Source organism: Orcinus orca, chromosome 7 (genome assembly GCF_937001465.1).
Source record: "Orcinus orca chromosome 7, mOrcOrc1.1, whole genome shotgun sequence".
Lineage (NCBI taxonomy): Eukaryota > Metazoa > Chordata > Mammalia > Artiodactyla > Delphinidae > Orcinus > Orcinus orca.
In genome coordinates, this window is record NC_064565.1 from 114040227 (window position 1) to 114060639 (window position 20413).

General features: G+C 42.2%; 1 protein-coding gene across 19 annotated transcripts in view; it reads left to right on the plus strand.

Annotated features, from left to right (window-relative positions):
• DGKD (diacylglycerol kinase delta) overlaps nucleotides 1-20413 on the plus strand; it is a 117104-nt gene that overhangs the window by 20827 nt on the left and 75864 nt on the right. For all 19 annotated transcript variants that reach the window (XR_004482440.2, XR_007478577.1, XR_004482441.2 and 16 more), the window contains exons 2-3: nucleotides 9302-9412; nucleotides 10955-11035. Coding sequence is in view for 15 of the 19 variants with exons in the window: in XM_033424967.2 (XP_033280858.1) it covers nucleotides 9302-9412; nucleotides 10955-11035 (192 nt within the window). In the remaining 4 variants the exon portion in view is untranslated. The remainder of the gene's footprint in view (nucleotides 1-9301; nucleotides 9413-10954; nucleotides 11036-20413) is intronic.

Here is a 20413-nt window from a genome sequence, read left to right on the forward strand (position 1 = left end):
AGTGGTTTTTTACAGTCTACTTGTAATATGTTCTGTGTGTCTTTTTGTATTTAACCAGTATTGTGTATGAGCTGGGATTTTGCTGTTTATAGGAACCTTGTAGCTGCTTTGCCCTCTGGCAGCACATATGGGTATAACCACTTGGGGAAGCGATTTGGTGACACAGTGAAAAACTCCAAGAAACTGTAAACTCTTGCCCCAGTAATTCCACTGGTGGGACCCTACCTTGAAGAACTAATCTTAAATATGAAAAAGCATCATGGGCAACATGTTTATTGCACCATTAAATATAAAAAGTTGCAAACCCGTAAACACTTCAGGTTAACAACTCAGTGAGTTAATGACATTAGCTGACACCTGTTTGGTGCTGGTCCTACACTGAGTACCGTGCGTGGGTGGTCTTACGAACTTCACAACTGCATGAAGGTTGCCGTGGAGGGGCTGAGGCACCCAGCAGCACGAGGCCACACAGCCGGGAAGTGGCAGAGCAAGGAGCTGCCCTTGGCCTCATCAGCCATTCAGGTGATGAAGGAAAACAGTACTTTGGACAGTACTTTGTGATGTCGGGAAATCAGAGCGGCAGTGTGTATAGACGTTCAGCTGTGTGCCAAGGAGGTGAGAGTTTCCAAACTGATGTCAGGGATCGTGCTGGTGGTGCAGTTGGGATTATTTTTATTTCTTTTCTGCATTTTCTAAAATGAGCATTATTATTTTATACTAAAGAAAACAAAAAAGCATAACATGTTACCCTTCAATTGAAGATTCCTTACAGTAAGAGCGTCTGTCTTGCCACGGATGCTGTGTGTTAGTAGAAGATGGAGATGAGTCTGCCCTCAGTTGCTTCTCTGGAATGTCCTAAGACACAGCTGAACAGTTTGAACTGTTGGGTCAAACAGATTACATTTAAGGAGCCAGATTTGTGAAAACATAGGATTTAAATTTCATAGTATCCTAATAAATGTGTATATTATGTGGAACATTTTAGTTATGTTCCCATTTGTTTAAACTTTTAATTCCTGTGTTGAAAATAAATCCAAACTTATGTAAGCAGAGAGTTCAAGGTCTTGGTGTAAATGAGGTACAGTTTAGCTTGGTTGAGACAGTTTGATATATGAAGCACTCAGTTTCTTAGATTTGTTCATAATTATGTCAGCGTCCTTAAGCATCTAAATAAATGAAGTAGAAGTAGGCTGTAGAGAAACAAAACATAAAATAAAAGCAGATCTGGTCACAATGTATCGTTTGGAAAAGCAGGTTATTAAATAATCTGTATATTATATAACCCCACTTTTCTGTTTTATTTATATACTGAAAACACACTGGAGGGATATTATCTCAGGATGTTAGTGTCAGGTGTTAGCAGTGGCTGGACTCTTGAGTGTTCTCAAGTAAAGAAAAAGTAACCTCCAGGAAGCCCGTTAGCCCCGAGTTGGGCTGTGTAACGCTAGACTTTATTTCCACCTAATGTCTGAAAATGGGTGAGGGAACAGCGGGTTGAGCGTGTGCCCAGGGAAGAGGAATTTGAGTAATGATGGTTAAGGTACTGTCTTACATTTGTGTCTAAGCCCTTTGCAGTGTCTAAGCTGTTTTCTCAGGCATTTTCCGCTCTGTATAGCACCTTCTGGCGGGGATTGAATGATCAGGAAACTGCGGTAAGGCAGTGGCTGGCTTTAGCCTAAGAGGTAGCAGCTTCAGGCCTTGCGTTCAAGCCTCTGTTGTGTTTTGTTCACATCTGTGTTTCCAGAGCACCCTGTCTGTACCCCTGTAATGGAAATTTCCAAACATACACAAAAGTAGGGAGAGGAGTTTAATTAATCACCAGTCCAAACAGTTGTCAGCCTTGCACCTTTTTTGTGTCATCTATCCCCAGCCCTGAGCCCTGCTTTTTTCTGAGTATTTAAAAAGCAAATTCTAAGGGTCCCTTTTACTTTGTAAAAGTATCCCTCTACCAGCATGAAGTTTCCTTAAGGGTCAAGGGTCCTGTCTTTTTCATCATCATATTCCTAGCAGTGCTTGCACTAAGTGTTCAGTAAATATTTGTTGGAACAAAGTGTGCATTTCATTCCACAGGTCCGTGGGGAGATTGATTTTACTGTCTAGGCTCACAGAGGCCGGGTGAGTCTTTGGTGCCTTAACTGAGCCTCTGCGTGTGTTCAGAGGCCAACCTTGTGGGTAGGGGAGATGGCTGTGCCTTGAGACATGCACGTCTGTCCATGTGCTCACCCTGGAAGAGTGGGTTCCTTTCACTCAATATGGAAGTGTGGAGAGAGTTGGAATCAGACACACCTGGGTTTGAAGCCCCATCTCTGACCCTTCTCTGCAGACATAGGTCCTCTCTGGACCTCAGTTTCTTTGTAAGTGAAAGGGTGTAGTAACTCTTCACAGGGTGGTGAAGACTGGATGAAATACTGATGAGAACTAAGTTCCTGGCACAGAGCAGGCACGGCATGGGTACCGACGCCGTCTTCTCCTTGCCTGTCTCTGTGAAGTGGGAATGTTGGCAGTGCCCCCCTTAGGAGGTGGTTGTGCGGATGAAGTGGGGCCGGCCTTGGAAAGCCGTGGGGGTGGGCCAGTGTTAGTGCCCCTAGGTGCTGCTGCCCTGCAGGGGCTGCCCTCCTGTGCAAGTCCTTTTTAAGATGATGTACCTTCCTCCCCTGTCTGCTCTGTTCTGTCCTTCTCTTTCCCCATAGGTAACCATTTTTATTATTTTATTATTTTGGTTTATTCTTTCATTGTTTCTGTTTGAAAATTTAAAAATAATATATGCACCTATTTGCTTTTAATTTTATTTCTGTCTATACACACACACACAAATATCCTTTTTACGCAAAAGGTAGCATACTCCTTACATGTTCTGAACCTTTCTTTTTTCACTTAATATAATCTGGAGATCATTCCATAGCTGTATAAAGATCTTCCTCATTCCTTTTACAATGGTGTAGTATTCTGTTTCCTGAATGTACCATAGTTTATTCAACCATTTGGATTATTTTCAGTCTTTTGCTATAATATTTGGTAGCAAATATCCTTGCACAAACCTCATTTTATATTTTTACTAGAGTGTCTGTGGGATAGTTTCCTTGGAGTGGGCTTACTGGATCAGAGGGTAGATGCACGTCTGATTTGCTGGGTTTTGCCAGATTCTGGTCCTCAAGGTTTACCTCATCCTGCAGTCGGACCAGCCTGTTTCTTCACAGTCTCGCCCAGAGTGTGTTGGCTTTTTTTTTTGTTGTCAATCTGATAGTGAGAATAGTAGTTTAGTTTAGTTTCAATTTGTTTTTCTCTCATTATGAGCTAGGTCGAGCATCTTTTCATGTATTTAAGGGCCATTTAAATTTTTTTTTTGTGAAATGTACTATTTTAATTTTTTTGTGAAATGGCTGTTCATATTTTTTGCCCATTTTTCTATCAGGTTGTTAGTTCTCAATTTTTAAGAACCTTTTTATAGATTAGGGATATTAGCCCTTTATGATATTTTGCAGAAAGTTTCCTCAGAATTCTCAGTGCTGGGCACTGGGTAATTAAGATGAATAAGATCAATAAGACAGCCATAGCCCTTGGGCCTCTCTTGATCTGGCGAGGGACACAGCCTCATGATGGAGGGTCATAGACTTGCCAACAGATAATTTTGGCCTGACTAGGTTCTAGGTTTGAATTTCAGGTCTTCCATTTACTAGCTATGTGGCCTTGAGTGAGTTACTTAATTCTTCTGACTCTCAGTTTCCTAGTCTATAAAATGGGAATATTACTACATGCCTCCAAAGTCGGCGTGAGGATTAAAAGGTGAAAATGGCTTGTATGTTATGTGGTAGATACGGTGGGCACTCACTTAGTAAGAGTTTAAAATAATCTATTGGTCTTGGGTATGCTGTACATGCCTGTGTTTTGTGAGCAAATTATTTTCTGGTTGTTTCCTGTTTATTTATTACGGTATTCCTAAACCTTAGAAGGAGGTTTGAGATAAGAGTAAGGAGGCCTGACATTTCTTTTGTGGTCTGTTGTTAGCTGTTTAACCTTGGACAAATTACTCAGTGACCAGTTTTCTTATTTGTCACTCAGAATATTAGTGTCTGTCTCATAGACCATAACTGTTTGTTCTCTTAAGAAGGCAAATAGATATAAAAATGCTCATGAAAATTTCAAGTGATGTGCAAATTTAAAGTAACACTTTTTTTTTTTAAGTTTATTTTTCCTGCGTTGGGTCTTTGTTGCTGCATGCGGGCTTTCTCTAGTTCTGGCGAGTGGGGGGCTACTCTTCGTTGCGGTGCGCTGGCTTCACATCGTGGTGGCTTCTCTTGTTGCGGAGCACGGGTTCTAGGTTCGCGGGCTTCGGTAGTTGTGGCACACGGGCTTCAGTAGTTGCAGCATGTGGGCTCTAGAGCGCAGGCTCAGTAGTTGTGGCGCACGGGCTTAGCTGCTCCGTGGCATGTGGGATCTTCCAGGACCAGGGCTTGAACCCGTGTCCCCTGCACATTGGCAGGTGGATTCTTAACCACAGCGCCACCAGGGAAGCCCCTCTCTTCTGTTTCTTTATAAGGTGTCTGATGGCCAGAGTTTCTCAGTGGGAATTAAGTTGGTTTCAGCAATCTTATAGTTTATGTTTAGTATTTTAAAAATCCTATTTAAGAAATTTTTTCCAGTTCTAAGGTCATAAAGAAATTATCCTATATTGTCTACTGAAGCTTTTAAAGTTTCTCCTTTTGCACTGAATCTGTAGGCCACCTGGAAGTGATTCCTGTGTGGTGTGTGGGGTACGGGACCAATGCACCTTTCCCCTTAGATGACCTGATGTGTCAGCTCCACCGACTAGTCCCTCTCTCCTCCAGCCTGCTGTCACACATCACGCTTTCAAACCTGTGAGCATCTGTTTCTGGGCTTGGATCCCCAAGTTCTACTTCTAGTACTTTGCTCTAAGGAGTAGCTCAGGACATGTGGGGATATTCCATTATAGCACTAATCTTTGAAGCTTGTTGATAATATTGAGCAGGAAGCGTTCTAAATGTTCCAGCAGTGGGAGTGTGTTGAATGATACACGCACATCACTACAGTGAAATACTCTGTAGCAGACAAAAATATATTTACTAATATGGAAGGCTGTTGACAACACATTAGGACAGAAGGAATAGGAAGTTCATGTACAGTATAATTCCAAGTTCATAAAAAGTTAAGAAACATGCAAATTAAAAAAACAACCTACCATCTTTGCTTCCTCCTCCCATCCGGGTCACATTCATTGCCCTTTGATCTGGCTTTGCCCTGGGTCAGGTCGAGAGTCTGCTCTGGTGGCGGGTCCTCAGTGACTCCTCACAGACCTCTCGTCTGGCTTCTCCTGGGCCCCACTGATGACCTCACCCGTGCACTCGACCTCAGCCCTTAGCAGATGTCATCCACGATGACTTCTCGGTGCTTTCTCATCTGCTCCCCTGGTTTTGTGCCACTTCCTTCTTGTCTTCCGTTTTGGACTCCCACCTCCTCTCTGCACCTGATGTTCGTGTCCTGGGGTTCCCAGTTCCTTGAGCCTCTTCTCATTCCATTCCTTCCCCATAAGGGACTTCATTGAGGTGTCTCCCCCTTAAACTTTATCTTGTGCCCCAACCGCATTATCTGCTGCTGGCCCTCCACTCAGCTCCCCCAGGCGTCTCCGGCGTCCTGAGTCAGCACGTCTAAAACGAAGGCCACATCCTCCCCCAGGAGACCCCTTGGGATCATCCCCTTCACCCCGTCTATGGTTTGTCTTCTTTCAAATGCTCTCATGCCTGTGACTGTGCCTCATCCTCCCAGGTGCTCCTGTCGGTTGCCGTCTTATAAGAGTTTCTGGAGTGTCCTGCCTGCCTCCTCATTTCATCCCCACTCCCTCTTCTCCACATTGTGGCCAAAATCATCTTTCTTTTTTTTTTTTTTTCAAAATCATCTTTCTTAAGTAAAATGTACATCCTGAGATACCGCCCCCTGATTTGGGGGCCCTGTGACTGGGAGGTCTGGCTGTCAGTGATCTGGGCCCTTTGCCCACCTTCCCAGCCCTCTTGGGCTCTGCCTGCAGCCTGTAGGAGGCTGTGGACCTCTCTGCCTGGCCTGCTCAGACCCCTGCTCATCTTCTAAGACCTGTTCTGGGAAGCCTTCCCTTGTGGGGGAATTGTTCCCTCCCTGGCGTCCTGTGTCCTCTGTCCTCCTCTGGTCTGAGCTGTCCCTGGAGCCCTCTGAGCCACTGCTGCTGCCTGTCTGGGGAGGGCACAAAGGGAGGGTGAGAGCAGGAGCTCCCACTGCCTTTGCAGAGAGGGGTCATCCTCCCCCGTGACTGGTGAACAGGGCCCCAAGGCAGGCCTGACCTCGGCTTCTCTGCCCACTGGTTTGCAGGCTTTGGAAGGGCCTTTCCGGAGCTGCCTTACTCCGTTCTTTGCTCCTGAGCAGGATGACTAGGATGCGAGCTTCGCCTGTGGCAGGTGCCTGGGCCGCCTCACCTGTGGCTTGGGCGTGTCTCTGTCAGTCAGTGGGCGGCTTTGGCTCAGGCTGAATACCCTGCCGTCTTCCATCCCGCAGCCCAGCTTGGGATTTGCATCCTCTCCGTTTGGAGGGGGGCCACATGCTCCACTTCCCACTTACTTGCCGCTCGGATTCTCAGTGCCTGTGTGTGTTGCAAATCTGTCCTTTGTCCCTGATGGTAATGAAGGTGCCCCGGATGGCTTGAAGGACAGAGTTGGCCCTGTTGTTTGTGCAAAGAACTTGACAAAATGATTCTAAGAGCCTGGCTGACCAGCATAAGCGACCAGCCCCTCTTGGGTCTGGGTTTGGGCTTCTGGTTCTCTGCTCCGGTGGGTGTGAGGAGGAGCCCTGCCAGCTGAGCAGTTTCCTGTGGGTGCTGCTTACAGGCTGCCAAATGCAAAGCACAGCAGATTAGTCAGGGGTGTTCTTTTCTTGACCACTTTTAGTGCATTGCTTTTGACTGAGTGTTAAAAATATTCTGCAGCATATCTATAGTCTTCCACTAGCAGTGAATAGGAGAAGAAATGCAGTTTCTGAGAAAGCTTCAAAGAAATACTGGTCTTTATCTTTTCCCCAGCCTTTTCCGCTGAAACCCACCAGAGTCTTTTTCTGAGCACTGTTGTTCTATAAATAGAACAGCAGCTCTCCTTGGGTAGCCCAAGATCACAGCTCTCATCCGCTCTCTGAAAGATTTGTGTGTGTGTGTGTGTGTGTGTGTGTGTGTGAGAGTGGATTTTGGTTTAATTCTGCTTTTCTTTTATGTGTGACATGTGTAGCGGGAGATGCAAGAAAAATACTCTAGCATTTATCCTTTAAAGATAACTTCTTATAACTTTTCTGGGTCTGGGCTTGTTGGTTTTGGTGCCTTTTTTTTCCTATTTTCCTTTAATTTGCATTTGGGAAAGAGGTGGAAGTGATGACTTCTTCTGCAGAGGTAAGGAAGACGTTTGGGGGTGAGGAGAGGTGACTTGGTCTGTGAGCGGGTCCGGCGGGGTCCAGAGGAAAGGCTCTCCTGGAGAGCTGAGCAGGCGTCTTGTGTGTGCTCCGTTGGGCAGTCAGCTGTCCTGTCTTTGAAGAGCACATTGAAATAGCATCACCATGTGCACTTGGGTCTGAAAAGAATCTTAGGAAACAACCTAGCAGTCCTTCTGTATTGCAGGAGCTCCTGGGACCAGAGGTTGGGACTTTCTCTCTGCCTTGGATCGGCACATATCTCTTACCTTGATCTTGGGTGATGTGTTCCTCTCTCCTTAATTACCTGGAAGAACAGTGGGTGGCCTCCTCAGAAGTAAAGGTGAAGGTGCATGCCACAGAATGAGTAGGGCGGTTCCTCACTAGTCCGTCTGTTCCCCCCCCCCCCGCCAGAGTTGATTCTCTAGGGAATTGGAAATGGTTGCTCTTTGTGCTGCTGGGCCAGCCCTGACTGCACAAATTCCATCAGACCCAGCATGGGGTCGCAAGCTGGCATGTGCCGCCCACTGTGCCCAGGAAGCTCCAAGAGGACATTGTGTGGCAGGGATAAGGGGAGGAGCAGTGCTGCCGGCCTCCCAGGACACCTGGAGCATGGGCTGTCACGGGGGGGTCCTGGTCCACAGCCAGATGCTGGTGGTGTGTGTAGGGGGTTGTCTTCAGCATTCTTCTACGGGGGTATCAGTGCATCGCAGGTTCCACTCCTGCGGAGGGACCAGGCAGCACAGACTTCTGCTCTTGCCTCTGACACATTGGGGTGACGTAGGGTTTCTGTGTCTTGTTTCATCGTATGTCGTCTTAAGTGGCCACAGACGCCCAAGTGCTTTGTACAGCTACTTAAAAAGTTACCTAAAGTGCAGAGCTGTAGGGGATTGGGTAATTAAACAAAAGCTTCTCTGGACCCATGTTCTTGTCCTTGAACAGAACTTTATACATTCTGCCTCCATCGCATGGTGGGCCTCCGTGTAGAATGGACATTTGTTGAGGTGTGTGCAGATGCTGGAAGCCAGGCACTTGTTTCAGGGCACCTTGTTTATTAGTTTTGACTGTGTTAGTGGCTCTGCGTAGTTCAACGCATCTAACAATCAGGTAGGTCCTTGAACTTTTAACTTGTAAGTGGTGTGTAGGGCTCCCTCCTCCCGTTTGGTAAGTGCCCGGGAAGCAGCCTCAGGAGAAGCCATGCCCCCATTCTTGGCTTTAATTGAGCTGAGCTGAGTGGACTGCTGTTCACCTCGTGATTGTCTTTGAACTCCTGCTTGGTGGTGGTTGGTCAGATTTTGGGGGTGGAGGAGTTTTAGTGACTTTGGCAGTGGCTCTTCTCTGTGTTACAGTGTGGGTAGATGCACATGCCCAGCCTGTGAACAGGGGTGAGGGCCCAAGGGGGCAGGCCTGGAACTGCACTGAACCCCATAGCAACCTACATCGACAGTTTTGGCAACAGGATCCTGAGAAATGGCAGGAGGCCAGAGAACACGGAGACGGGGCCAAGAATAGCTGAAAAATACCAAATGCTGAAGTTGGAGAGAGCACTGGCCCGGGGCCACTAATGGTGGTCCTGCGCCCCGCTTCTGCTAACCCCCCCCGCCCCGGGGGCATATGCAGGGCACACCTTGGGCCTCTGACACACTCCCATGCCCCTCCCCCCGCCACTCTGGCACACCATCGCCCCCTGGAGAATTGTGTCACCCTCCCCTGGCTGTGTGCTCAACCTGTCCATAGGTCAGGGTCTGGGGAGAGTGTGAAATAGTTCTGTTAGGCCATCAGCCCATTAGAGACACAAATGCACTGGAGTCAGTGGACAAGCGCATGGCACCGCGAAAACATGCTCATGAATCCGTTTCTGTGCTTTCAGACCGTCATCAAAGAGGGGATGCTGACCAAACAGAACAATTCATTCCAACGATCAAAAAGGAGATACTTTAAGCTTCGAGGGCGAACGCTGTACTATGCAAAAACTGCCAAGGTGAGATGCAGAGGAGGAAACTTAACGAGAGAAAACTATCTGAGGAGCTGCAGGGAGAGACTGGGTTCTGTGTCCTCATCTTGGGAAAAACCTTCGACTCTAGATCTGTTATTTTGAGCAAGTTTTGTAATACTCAAGGGTGCTGGGTTTTATTTGTCTCAAGCATGTTTTATTTCTTATGAACTGATTTTTTATTTCTTATGAATTGATTTTTTTATTCATTTTCTTTAATGTCATGTGTAACCAATGGGGAAAGGAGAAAAGGTCACAGAAGTAACCACATTACCATTAGATATCTTTTTTTTCAGAGAAATCGGGGGTAACTGGCTTAAAAATCTCTTATTACAGCCTAAGTATCTTTTTCTTAAAAACACTTTAGTAAGGTATAATTGGCCTACAAAAAGCTGTACAGATACTTACTGTATACAACTTGATGAGTTTGGAGTTGAGTGTATGTACCTGTGAATCTAACTAAAAGTATTTTTAAAGTGTGTTGGGCTTTTTGGTGTGTGAATAGAAATTGCCTCTGGCTTTCTAGCCATGATCCTTCTTCCCATGTGCCATGTGTGTAAGATTTAAAGCTAGAATCACCAGGCAGATGCCAGTGACAGAGGAGGAGCCACTGAGAGTCCCTGAGTCACTGCCCAGTTTAGACGATTGTGGTGTCACACACTTCAAACACTAGCGTATCTGCAAACCTAGTTTTTGGTGTTCTGAATACCAGTCTTTTTGTATCAGTATTGCAGTCAATACTAATATTTCGGCATTAAAAATAATCTGGAATCTGAATAATTTACATTTTGAGATGTATCCCTAGTGAGTTAGTGCATTAAAATTTGAAATTGAACAGAGTAACTTGTTTAGATAGGGTTCTGACCACATCCTTCATTAAAAAAAGACAAACCCTTACAGTTATTTTAGTTGGAGGGGTGGGGGAGTTACTTAAAAGACTGAATCTCTTTTCTAGCTTATTAGCGTTTCCTCCAGGGGTTTCTGATGGAGTCCTCCTCCTAGAGGGGACGGAAAGGTAAACAGGAGGTGAGGGCTATGAACGGGGGGATTTGGGAGAGAGAGGAGAGGAAAATGGGGAGGAGGGCATCTCAGACCTGGTTCCCAGCCCTTCTTCTGGAGCCTGTCTCTCTCTCCAGGACTAGATTCACTCTGCTCTGCTCCCTTTTTTTCTTTCATGGCTGGGTCCCTTCTATTTAGGTCAGTCTCTCTTCCCCTAGAATTGTTTATTTTAGCCGGGACCTCTCCCCCCAAATGTGCGAGGTGGAGAAACTAAAGTCGGAAGGACAGAGGACCTTCAGTCGGGAACCTGCCCTCTCAGGTGGACTCGTGTGAGGATATATTTTTGGTTCCATTAATGCAATCACTGGGGAACTCCCTGGACTAAAAAAAAGTCTTGAGCTATACCTGTGAGCTCGGTGCTTTGTCAGAGGCAGGTAGGGTGAACTCACTCAGCGTTCATTCAGTTCTCAAGTGCTTGCCTGGGGTCGAGACACCTTACCCCCACTGACTGCAGTCCCTGTGTCTTTCCAGTCGATCATATTTGATGAGGTGGACCTGACAGACGCCAGCGTGGCTGAGTCCAGCACTAAAAATGTCAACAACAGCTTTACGGTAAGTCTTTGGACGCACACCTTTCCTGATTCTTCACCACGTTTGGTTTTCCTGTTTAATTTGAACAAATGTGTGTGAGCAGTTCAGATTTTTCATCCTTTGCTCTCTGATTGGAACAATTCGTGGTAAATTTTGAATTTAAGGTTCAAAATAATGCTATGGTTGGAGAATAACTGAGAATTTTGCACATTAAGCACAAAAGAACAAGAGGGACCAAAGGAATTTTTAAAACATGTTGTAGTTTACATTTACAATTTTGCACAGAGGTTTGTTTTTCATGATTGTTATAGAAAATTTGGAAAATACAGAAAATGTTGAAGCAATTAAAAAACAGCCATCAGGGGACTTCTCTGGTGGCGCAGTGGTTGGGAATCCGCCTGCCAATGCAGGGGACACGGGTTTGATCCCTGGTCCGGGAGGATCCCACATGCCGTGGAGCAACTAAGCTTGTGCAACACAACTACTGAGCCTGCGCTCTAGAGCCCGCGAGCCACAACTGCTGAGGCCTGCGTGTTTAGAGCCCATGCTCTGCAACAAGAGAAGCCACCGCAGTGAGAAGCCTGCACACTGCAACGAAGAGTAGCCCCCGCTCACCGCAACTAGAGAAAGCCTGCGCAGCAACGAAGACGCGACGCCGCCAAAACTAAATAAATTAAATAAATAAATAAATTTATATTTTAAAAAAGCAGCCATCATTCAGCCACCTCAAAACATAGAATGTTGATATTTTTCTTTTTAAAACTCCTCCCCCCCACCACATTTATAGAAATTATGTTGTACTTTCTGCAAAAGTTCTAAATGCATAAAATCGTGTGACCTCAGTACCCAGAGGTAGCCAGCTGCTCACTTTAGAGTGATTATCTTTATGTCTAAATATCTATGTCTTTACCCTCTTTACCCACATATAACATGAGATCGTAGTGATCCTTTTGTTTTACATGTTTAGTTTTATTTTTTTCTCTTGACAGTTTATGGTGGACATTTCCCCATGTTGATTGATCTAAGTGTTCATCACATTTTTTAATAGCTGTACAGCATTTCTTGTATGACTTTACAGTTTTGGCTTCGGGGGCTGACTTTAGAACCTGATGTGTAAGGTATGACTCTAATAGCAGGAATGGAATATTTTAAAATATTTTTCATTGTGTTATTAAGTGAGCTTATCTAGAAATACAGTATGTTCCCTACCTTTTTTCAATTCTTTTATAACTCAGTCAAGGTGGGTAATTTTCTTCATTTTTTTTTTTTTTTTTTGCGGTACGCGGGCCTCTCACTGTTGTGGCCTCTCCCGTTGTGGAGCACAGGCTCCGGACGCGCAGGCTCAGCGGCCATGGCTCACGGGCCTAGCCGCTCTGCGGCACGTGGGATCCTCCCGGACCGGGGCACGAACCCGTGTCCCCTGCATCGGCAGGCGGACTCTCAACCACTGCGCCACCAGGGAAGCCCTCTTCATGTTTAGGATCTAAACATTTTGGGTTAGTATTAGTTTTAGCTACTTTCAGGTTTTTTTTAACTTGTTTATTTATGGATCGATTATGTTGCTGCTCCAAATGGGATTTTCCTTCCTTCATTTAAACTTCTACTTATTTTGTTTTGGTGTAATTAACTGCTCTTGGTTTTACTTTGTGGCTTATCGAATTAGTCAGACTTCCCTGACGGCCTCTTTTATTTTATTCCTCGTTTTATTTGGACTGTTTTTACTTTTTCTGCATTAGTTTTATCATTTACTTACTGGCTGGGGAGACAACTATGGAAGTGGATTATTCTTTGATTTATGGCTTCTAGAGTGTTTAATAGGAGTAGGTATTGAATTTCACTGGATTGTTTTGAACATTAATTTAGATGATCAGTTTGGTTTTAGGTATTTGTACATTTCATAATAATAAATTGTTCCTGGTAATGTTGAATGTTATACCCTAATTTTGGATTTAGAATTTTCTGAAAGCATGTGTGTGCTTTTCTTTGGGTAGGAGGTAGCCTTTGTTGTGTTTTGATTTCGGAGTTAAACTAGCTCCATAAAATCCATTTAGTAACTGTCCATGATTTTTTGTGCTCTGGAACATTTTTATAGCTTTAGAGTTGATTATTTCTTGAAAGTTTGAGAGAATTTACTTTTCAGGGAGGTAATAAGGCTCTGAATAAACCTAAAAGGTTTATTTCAATTTTAAAAAAATATTTATTTATTTATGGCTGCGTCTGGTCTTAGTTGTGGCACGTGGGATCTTTTGTTTTGGAGCGCGGGCTCTTCCTTGCAGCACGCAGGCATCCTCTCTAGATGTGGCGTGTGGGCTTAGTTGCCCCGCAGCATATGGAATCTTACTTCCCTGACCAGGGATCGAACCCACGCCCCCTGCATTGGAAGGCAGATTCTTAACCACTGGACCACCAGGGCAGTCCCTAAAAGGTTTGTTTTTGCTTTTTGATCATAGGAACTTTTTTACTTCTTGAGTCCATTTTTGTATTTACTTTCCCATTTATTCCATACCTTCAAATTTAGTAACATTTATTGTTTGCACTTTATTTTTATTTATTTATTTTTGGCCATGCCGTGTGGCATGCGGGATCCTAGTTCCCTGACCAGGGATTGAACCCACGCCCCCTGCATTGGAAGCACGCAGTCTTAACCACTGGACCACCGGGGAAGTCCTGCACTTTAAACATAAATGTCTCTGGTTAGATCCCCTTTCACATACCTAATTTTACTTGTTTAGCTTTTGTTTTTCTTGTCATATTTCTCTCTTTTTAAAAATTTTATTGAAGTATAGTTGATTTACAATGTTGTGTTAATTTCTTCTGTATAGCAAAGTGATTGTTACACATATATATATTCTTTTTTCATATTCTTTTACATTGTGGTTTATCACAGGATATTGCATATAGTTCCTTGTTCCTATACAATAGGGCCTTGTTGTTTATTCATTCTATATATAATAGTTTGCATCTGCTAATCCCAAACTCCCAACCCTAACCTCCATTCCTCCCCTACCTACTCTCCCCTTGGCAACCACAAGTCTGTTCTGTATCTGTGAGTCTGTTTCTGTTTCATAGATATGTTCATTTGTGTCGTGTTTTAGATTCCACATATAAGTGATGTCGTCTTGTATTTGTCTTTCTCTTTCTGACTTAGTACGATAATCTCTCGGTCCATCCATGTTGCCGCAAATGGCATTATTTCATTCTTTTTTATGGCTGGTTAATATTCCATTGTATATACATATCACATCTTCTTTATCCATTCATCTGTTGATGGACATTTAGGTTGTTTCCATGTCTTGGCTATTGTAAACAATGCTGCTGTGAACACAGGGGTGCATGTATCTTTCAAATTATAGTTTTACCGGGGTTGATGGATTATATGGCAACTCTATTTTTAGTTTTTTGAGGAACGTCTATACTGTTTTCCATAGTGGCTGCACCAATTTATATTCCCACCAACAGTGTAGGAGGGTTCCCTTTTCTTCACACCCTCTCCAGCATTTGTTATTTGTAGACTTTTTAATGATGGCCATTCTGAGCGGTGTGTGGTGGTACCTCATTGTGGTTTTGATTTGCATTTCTCTAGTAATTAGTGGTGTTGAGCATCTTTTCATGTGCCTATTGGCCACCTGTATGTCTTCTTTGGAGAAATGTCTGTTTAGGTCTTCTGCCCATTTTTCGATTGGGTTGCTTGTTTTTTTGTTATTGAGTTGTATGAGCTGTTTGTATATTTTGGAAATTAAGCCCTTATCAGTTGTATCATTTGCAAATATTTTCTTCCAGTCAGTAGGTTGTCTTCTCATTTTGCTTATGGTTTCCTTTGCTGTGAAAAAACTTATAAGTTTGATTACGTCCCATTTGTTTATTTTTGCTTTTATTTCTATTGCCTTGGGAGACTGCCTTGTCATATTTCTTAAACTCTATCATTTTTGTCTTTTAAGAGATCCAGTTCTTAGATTATTGAACAATTCCATTTTTCTATTACCTAATTCACTTTATGCATTTGTATTTATTGTCTTCTGTCTGCTTTTCATAACTTTTTAAAACAACTTATTGATTAGTTCATTTTTATTTTCATATATATAAATAATTAAAAGACATTAGGGACTCAGAATTTAACTGAGTGCATTTCTGTTCACATTCCAACATTCCAAACGTTGTTTTTTCTCGCAGTAGAAAAATGTTAGTTAAGATAAATTACATTTCTGATAAAGTTATTAAAGAAAAATTTAAAGCGTATAGATAAAATAGGAAATTTAAAACCATCCACATTCCTACTACCCAAAGATACCTAATAATATATATTGATTTATGTCGTTCCCACCAAATGTGTTTTATAAAGTATAGTTTTTAACCTCTTTCTTCAGTTAACAATGAGCTTTTTTCTTATAATATCCTTCAAAATCTTGTTTATTCGTGTTGCATAGTATTCCATCATATAAATTTATACATTTAACCAGTTTTTGATAATTAAACATGTTTATATTAATCTATGAAAACTAGAAGGCTTTTGGTATATTATTGCCAACTTGCCTTTAGAACTTGTATGAGTAGGACTTGATGAAGTGGTTTTTTTCTATCCTTTTACAAATACCATGTGTTAAAATTTTAGAACATCTTTGCCGCTTTGATAAAAATGGTAATTTGTTTTATTTCATTGATTATCAAAGTGATGTCAAACATTTCTCACAGTCTGTTGGCCATTTGTATTAATTTCTTTATGAATTGATTTTTCATGTGCTTTTGCATAGTCAGCTCTGTATTTGGGGGTTCAAAATTACTCCTTTCTCTTATTCTATTTATCTACGTAAGTTTGCCCCCATTGGCTATGCTTGTTTCAGTGATCCTTTTTTTTTGTTTTTTTTTTTAAAAACTAGATTTCATACACTAATAATAGGCCAAAATTGTCAGGTTGTCCATTTTTTTGTATAAAATAACACTGTGCTGTACACTTGCACACAGATACTTTTGTATATTTCTGATTATTTCCATAGCCTAAGTTCTTAGAAATGGAATCCCTTTTGAGGTAGAAAGTGTGAACTTTTAAAAGACTTTTGAAAAATAAATGAGGTACTGATACGTGTTACAACTTGGATGGGCCTTGAAAACATGCTGAATGAAAGCCAGACACAAAAGACCACATATTTTATGATCGCATTTATATGAAATGCACAATAGTCAAATCTGTAGAGACAGTAGATTAGTGGTTGCCAGAGGCTGTGGGAAGGAGGAGTGCTAATGGGTACCGGATTTTAGTTGGGGGTTTGTGGCAGAATGTTCTAACATTAGATAGTGGTGATGGTTGCACAACTTTATGAATATGCTAAAAACCACTGAATTGTATACTGTAAAAGGATGAATTGTATGGGAATTATGTCTCCATAAAAAATAGTATGCCACTGTGCTTTGGTACTACATGAGTTATTATGGAGCTTTGTCAGTCTGATTTGAGAATGAACCCTGATTTATATACTGTCTCTATGGGAAAATGTGTGCCAAATAGTTGACTTCCAGATGTCGAGCCAGTTCCTGTGGGGCGGTCATGGGTGGTTTCCCAGCTCTTGGGGCAGAGGCACTGATTCTTTCACATTTATTTTAGATTTTGTTAGTGCTGTAAAAACTGGTTTTTCATCTGAGGATGTGCTGAAAGGACAAGAGAAAGATTAATAATGAGGTTCCCCAGAAATATCCCAAGATAAGGAGACCATTTCTGAGCAATCCGGGATGGCGTCTGGAATTTGGGGATACATGGGGAGTGTTTGGAGCCAGTTGACCGGTGCCCACTTCCCTGAGGCATGCTTCCACAGAGGGTCCGTAGGTTTTGGACTCTCCCATTTCTAACGCCCTGCAGTATTTACTGTCTGAACTCTGAACCTGTCACTTCCCATACAGCAAACTGCAGGAATCTGCATGCAGGTCCTAGGAGGCAGGGCCTGGCCTTGGACTTTGCCAGTGCCTGGCCCATGTGTCCAGGGAAGTGAGTGCAGAATGAATGAATGCATTTGCCCAGAAGCTACTACATTTCCTGGGATATCTCATTTGGTTTTCCAGCTATTCCGGTAGTAATTTCCAAATTCCACAACTTCTATTAAAATTGCATGCCTGATACAAAGAACAAGGCAGTGAAAGTTGCTGTTATCATGAATCAGCCAACAGATGGGAACCTTTTGTAACTGGAAAAGAATGAGTAAATTTGCTCCACATTAGAAAAGACTCCATTTTAATTTCTCCCTAAAATGGCCAAAGAACTGTATCATAAAGAAATAAGGATCTGAGGGACAAGAGACTTCCAAGGGAGATGGGAGGAAATATTTGGGGGAGAGGAGAGATTTTTATACAGGTTTGATGGAAGAAATGGTACGAAGGAGGCTTATGTAACTGGAGACGGGTCTGCTTGTTTTCTGTTCTTTAAGAACAAAGTGAAGGTGGGATGCAGCTAAAGACACAGATGTGCCTTTAGATGAGGTGGAGCTTTGGCCGTGGGAGCTTTCAGAAGATGGGGAGTAGAGCAGACAGAGTCTTCTGCATTCTTACCTTCAAGTGGGGTCTACAAGGTCAAAGAGCATAACAGCAGCATGAAGAGGAAAAGGGGATTTGCCAGCTTCGTGTCCCAGCCTCTGAAATAACATGAAATAGGTTTTTGATAATTAAACATGTTTATATTAATCTATGAAAACTAGAAGGCTTTTGGTATATTATTGCCAACTTGCCTTTAGAACTTGTATGAGTAGGACTTGATGAAGTGGTTTTTTTCTATCCTTTTACAAATACCATGTGTTAAAATTTTAGAACATCTTTGCCGCTTTGATAAAAATGGTAATTTGTTTTATTTCATTGATTATCAAAGTGATGTCAAACATTTCTCACAGTCTGTTGGCCATTTGTATTAATTTCTTTATGAATTGATTTTTCATGTGCTTTTGCATAGTCAGCTCTGTATTTTGGGGGTTCAAAATTACTCCTTTCTCTTATTCTATTTATCTACGTAAGTTTGCCCCCACTGGCTATGCTTGTTTCAGTGATCCTTTTTTTTTGTTTTTTTTTTTAAAAACTAGATTTCATACACTAATAATAGGCCAAAATTGTCAGGTTAAAATACTTCTCATTTTCCCCTTATATTTCTTTTCATGGGATAATTTAAAAATTATTTTCAGCCTTATCAAAAAATTTACAGATTTGTTCTGAACGTATATTTTAACTACCATGACTCTTCAAAGGAGTTTGTCAAAGCAAAGCAGCATTTCTGCTTTACTGAAAGTTTGTATATTCTAAATAATTAAAAAAATCGAACTATGACTTCCAAACTGAAAAGTGCACAGATGTATGTACAGAGCTTGATGTGTAACCGTCACCCAGATCAAGCTGTGGAACATGTCTAGGCCCTGGGAAGCTCCCCTTGCGGTATTGCCCAGTTGTTCCCCCTCTCCGACCCCCGGCCACATGTAACCACCACCCTAACTTCTAATACTGTAGATTCGTGTTGGCTGTTTTAGATATTTGATGTAAATGAGCTCATATTCTTCTGTGTATATTCTTTTGTGTCTGTTTTCTGATCTGTGTGTTTCCTAATTTCATGGCATTTGGGTGATTTTTCTAGTCTTTTTTTTTTTTTTTTGCTGCATTGGGTCTTCGTTGCACGTGGGCTTTTCTCTAGTTGTGGCGAGCACTACCCTTTGTTGCAGTGTGTGGGCTTCTCACAGCGGTGGTTTCTCTTGTTACGGAGCACGGGCTCTAGGCATGCGGGCTTCAGTAGTTGTGGCACGTGGGCTCAGTAGTTGTGGCATGCGGGCTCAGTAGTTGTGGCTCACGGGCTCTAGAGCGCAGGCTTAGTAGTTGTGGCACATGGGCTTAGTTGTTCCGCGGCACGTGGGAACTTCCCGGACCAGGGCTCGAACCCGCGTCCCCTGCATTGGCAGGCGGATTCTTAACCACTGTGCTGCCAGGGAAGTCCGATTTTTCTAGTCTTTACTGTGATCAGAGAACATACTCGGAATGATTTTAGTCCTTTAAAGTTGTTGAGACTTTATGACCCAGTAAGTGGTCACTTTTCATAAATGTTCCATGTGCATTTGAACAGAACTTGGATTCATTAGTTCTTGTAAGTTGATTAGGACAAAAGTTTAATCATTTTTCTCAAATCTTTTATAACCTTCTGACTAGTTTTTCTGTTTGTCCTATTAGTTATTGAGTGAGATTTATTAAAGTCTCCTACTGTGATTGTGGACTTACCTGTTTTTTGTTTTCATTCTGTTAATTTTTACTTTATATATTTGAAGGCTTATTATTAAATGCATACAGATTTAGAATTATTTTATATTCTTACTAGATTGACCCTTTTATTATGAAATAACCTTTTATTTCTCTTAATGTTTTTTGCCTTAAAGTTTACTTTGATGTTACTCTAGCTACAGTAGCTTTATTTTGGTTAGTAATTGTATTGTAAGTAGTGGTATATAATTTTCCATCCTTTTACCTTAAACCTTTTTGTTTATATTTAAGATGTGTCTCTTGTAAGCAGCATAAAGTTGTGTGGTTTTTTTAAACTGTCTATTGGACTGTTTAATTGGATGGTGCCTTTAACTAGATTATGTTTAATCTGTACTTAGTTTTAGATTCTCTTGTATTTGGGTACAAATCCAATACATTATTACTTGTTTTCTCTTAGTCTCACATTTTATATTTTTTTACATCTTTCTTTTTAAAATAGATGAATTATTTCATTTTCTCCTCTCTTTTAGCTTGTTTCATATACATTATTTTAGTGGATATTTTATAGATTGCAAAATATATCCTTGACTTATTAACTTCTACTACAGATTAGTGCTTCTACTACAGATTAGTACTACAGGGATCTTAGAGCATTTAAACTCTCTATGCTCTTCATTGCTATTGAAATTATAATTGAAATTTCAATTAATTTCTGGTACTTAAGAAGGAAACCTCTCAGGACTTCCCTAGTGGCACAGTGGTTAAGAATCCGCCTGCCAATGCAGGGGACACGGGTTCATTCAGTCCCTGGTCTGGGAAGATCCCACATGCCGTGGAGCAACTAAGTCTGTGCGCCACAGCTACTGAGCCTGCACTCTAGAGTCCGCGAGCCACAACTACTGAGCCTGTGTGCCACAACTACTGAAGCCCGTGCTCCGCAACAAGAGGAGCCACTGCAATGAGAAGCCCGCGCCCCACAACGAAGAGTAGACCCTGCTCACTGCAACTAGAGAAAGCCCGCACGTAGCAACGAAGACCCAACACAGCCAAAAATAAATAAATAAAATAAATAAATTAAAAAAAAAAAAGGAAACCTCTCTGTAGTCACCTCTTGCCTTTGTGCTGGTTTGTTATTTACTTTAATTTTACATATATTTGAAACCTCATAAGACATTATTATACAGTTGACAGTCA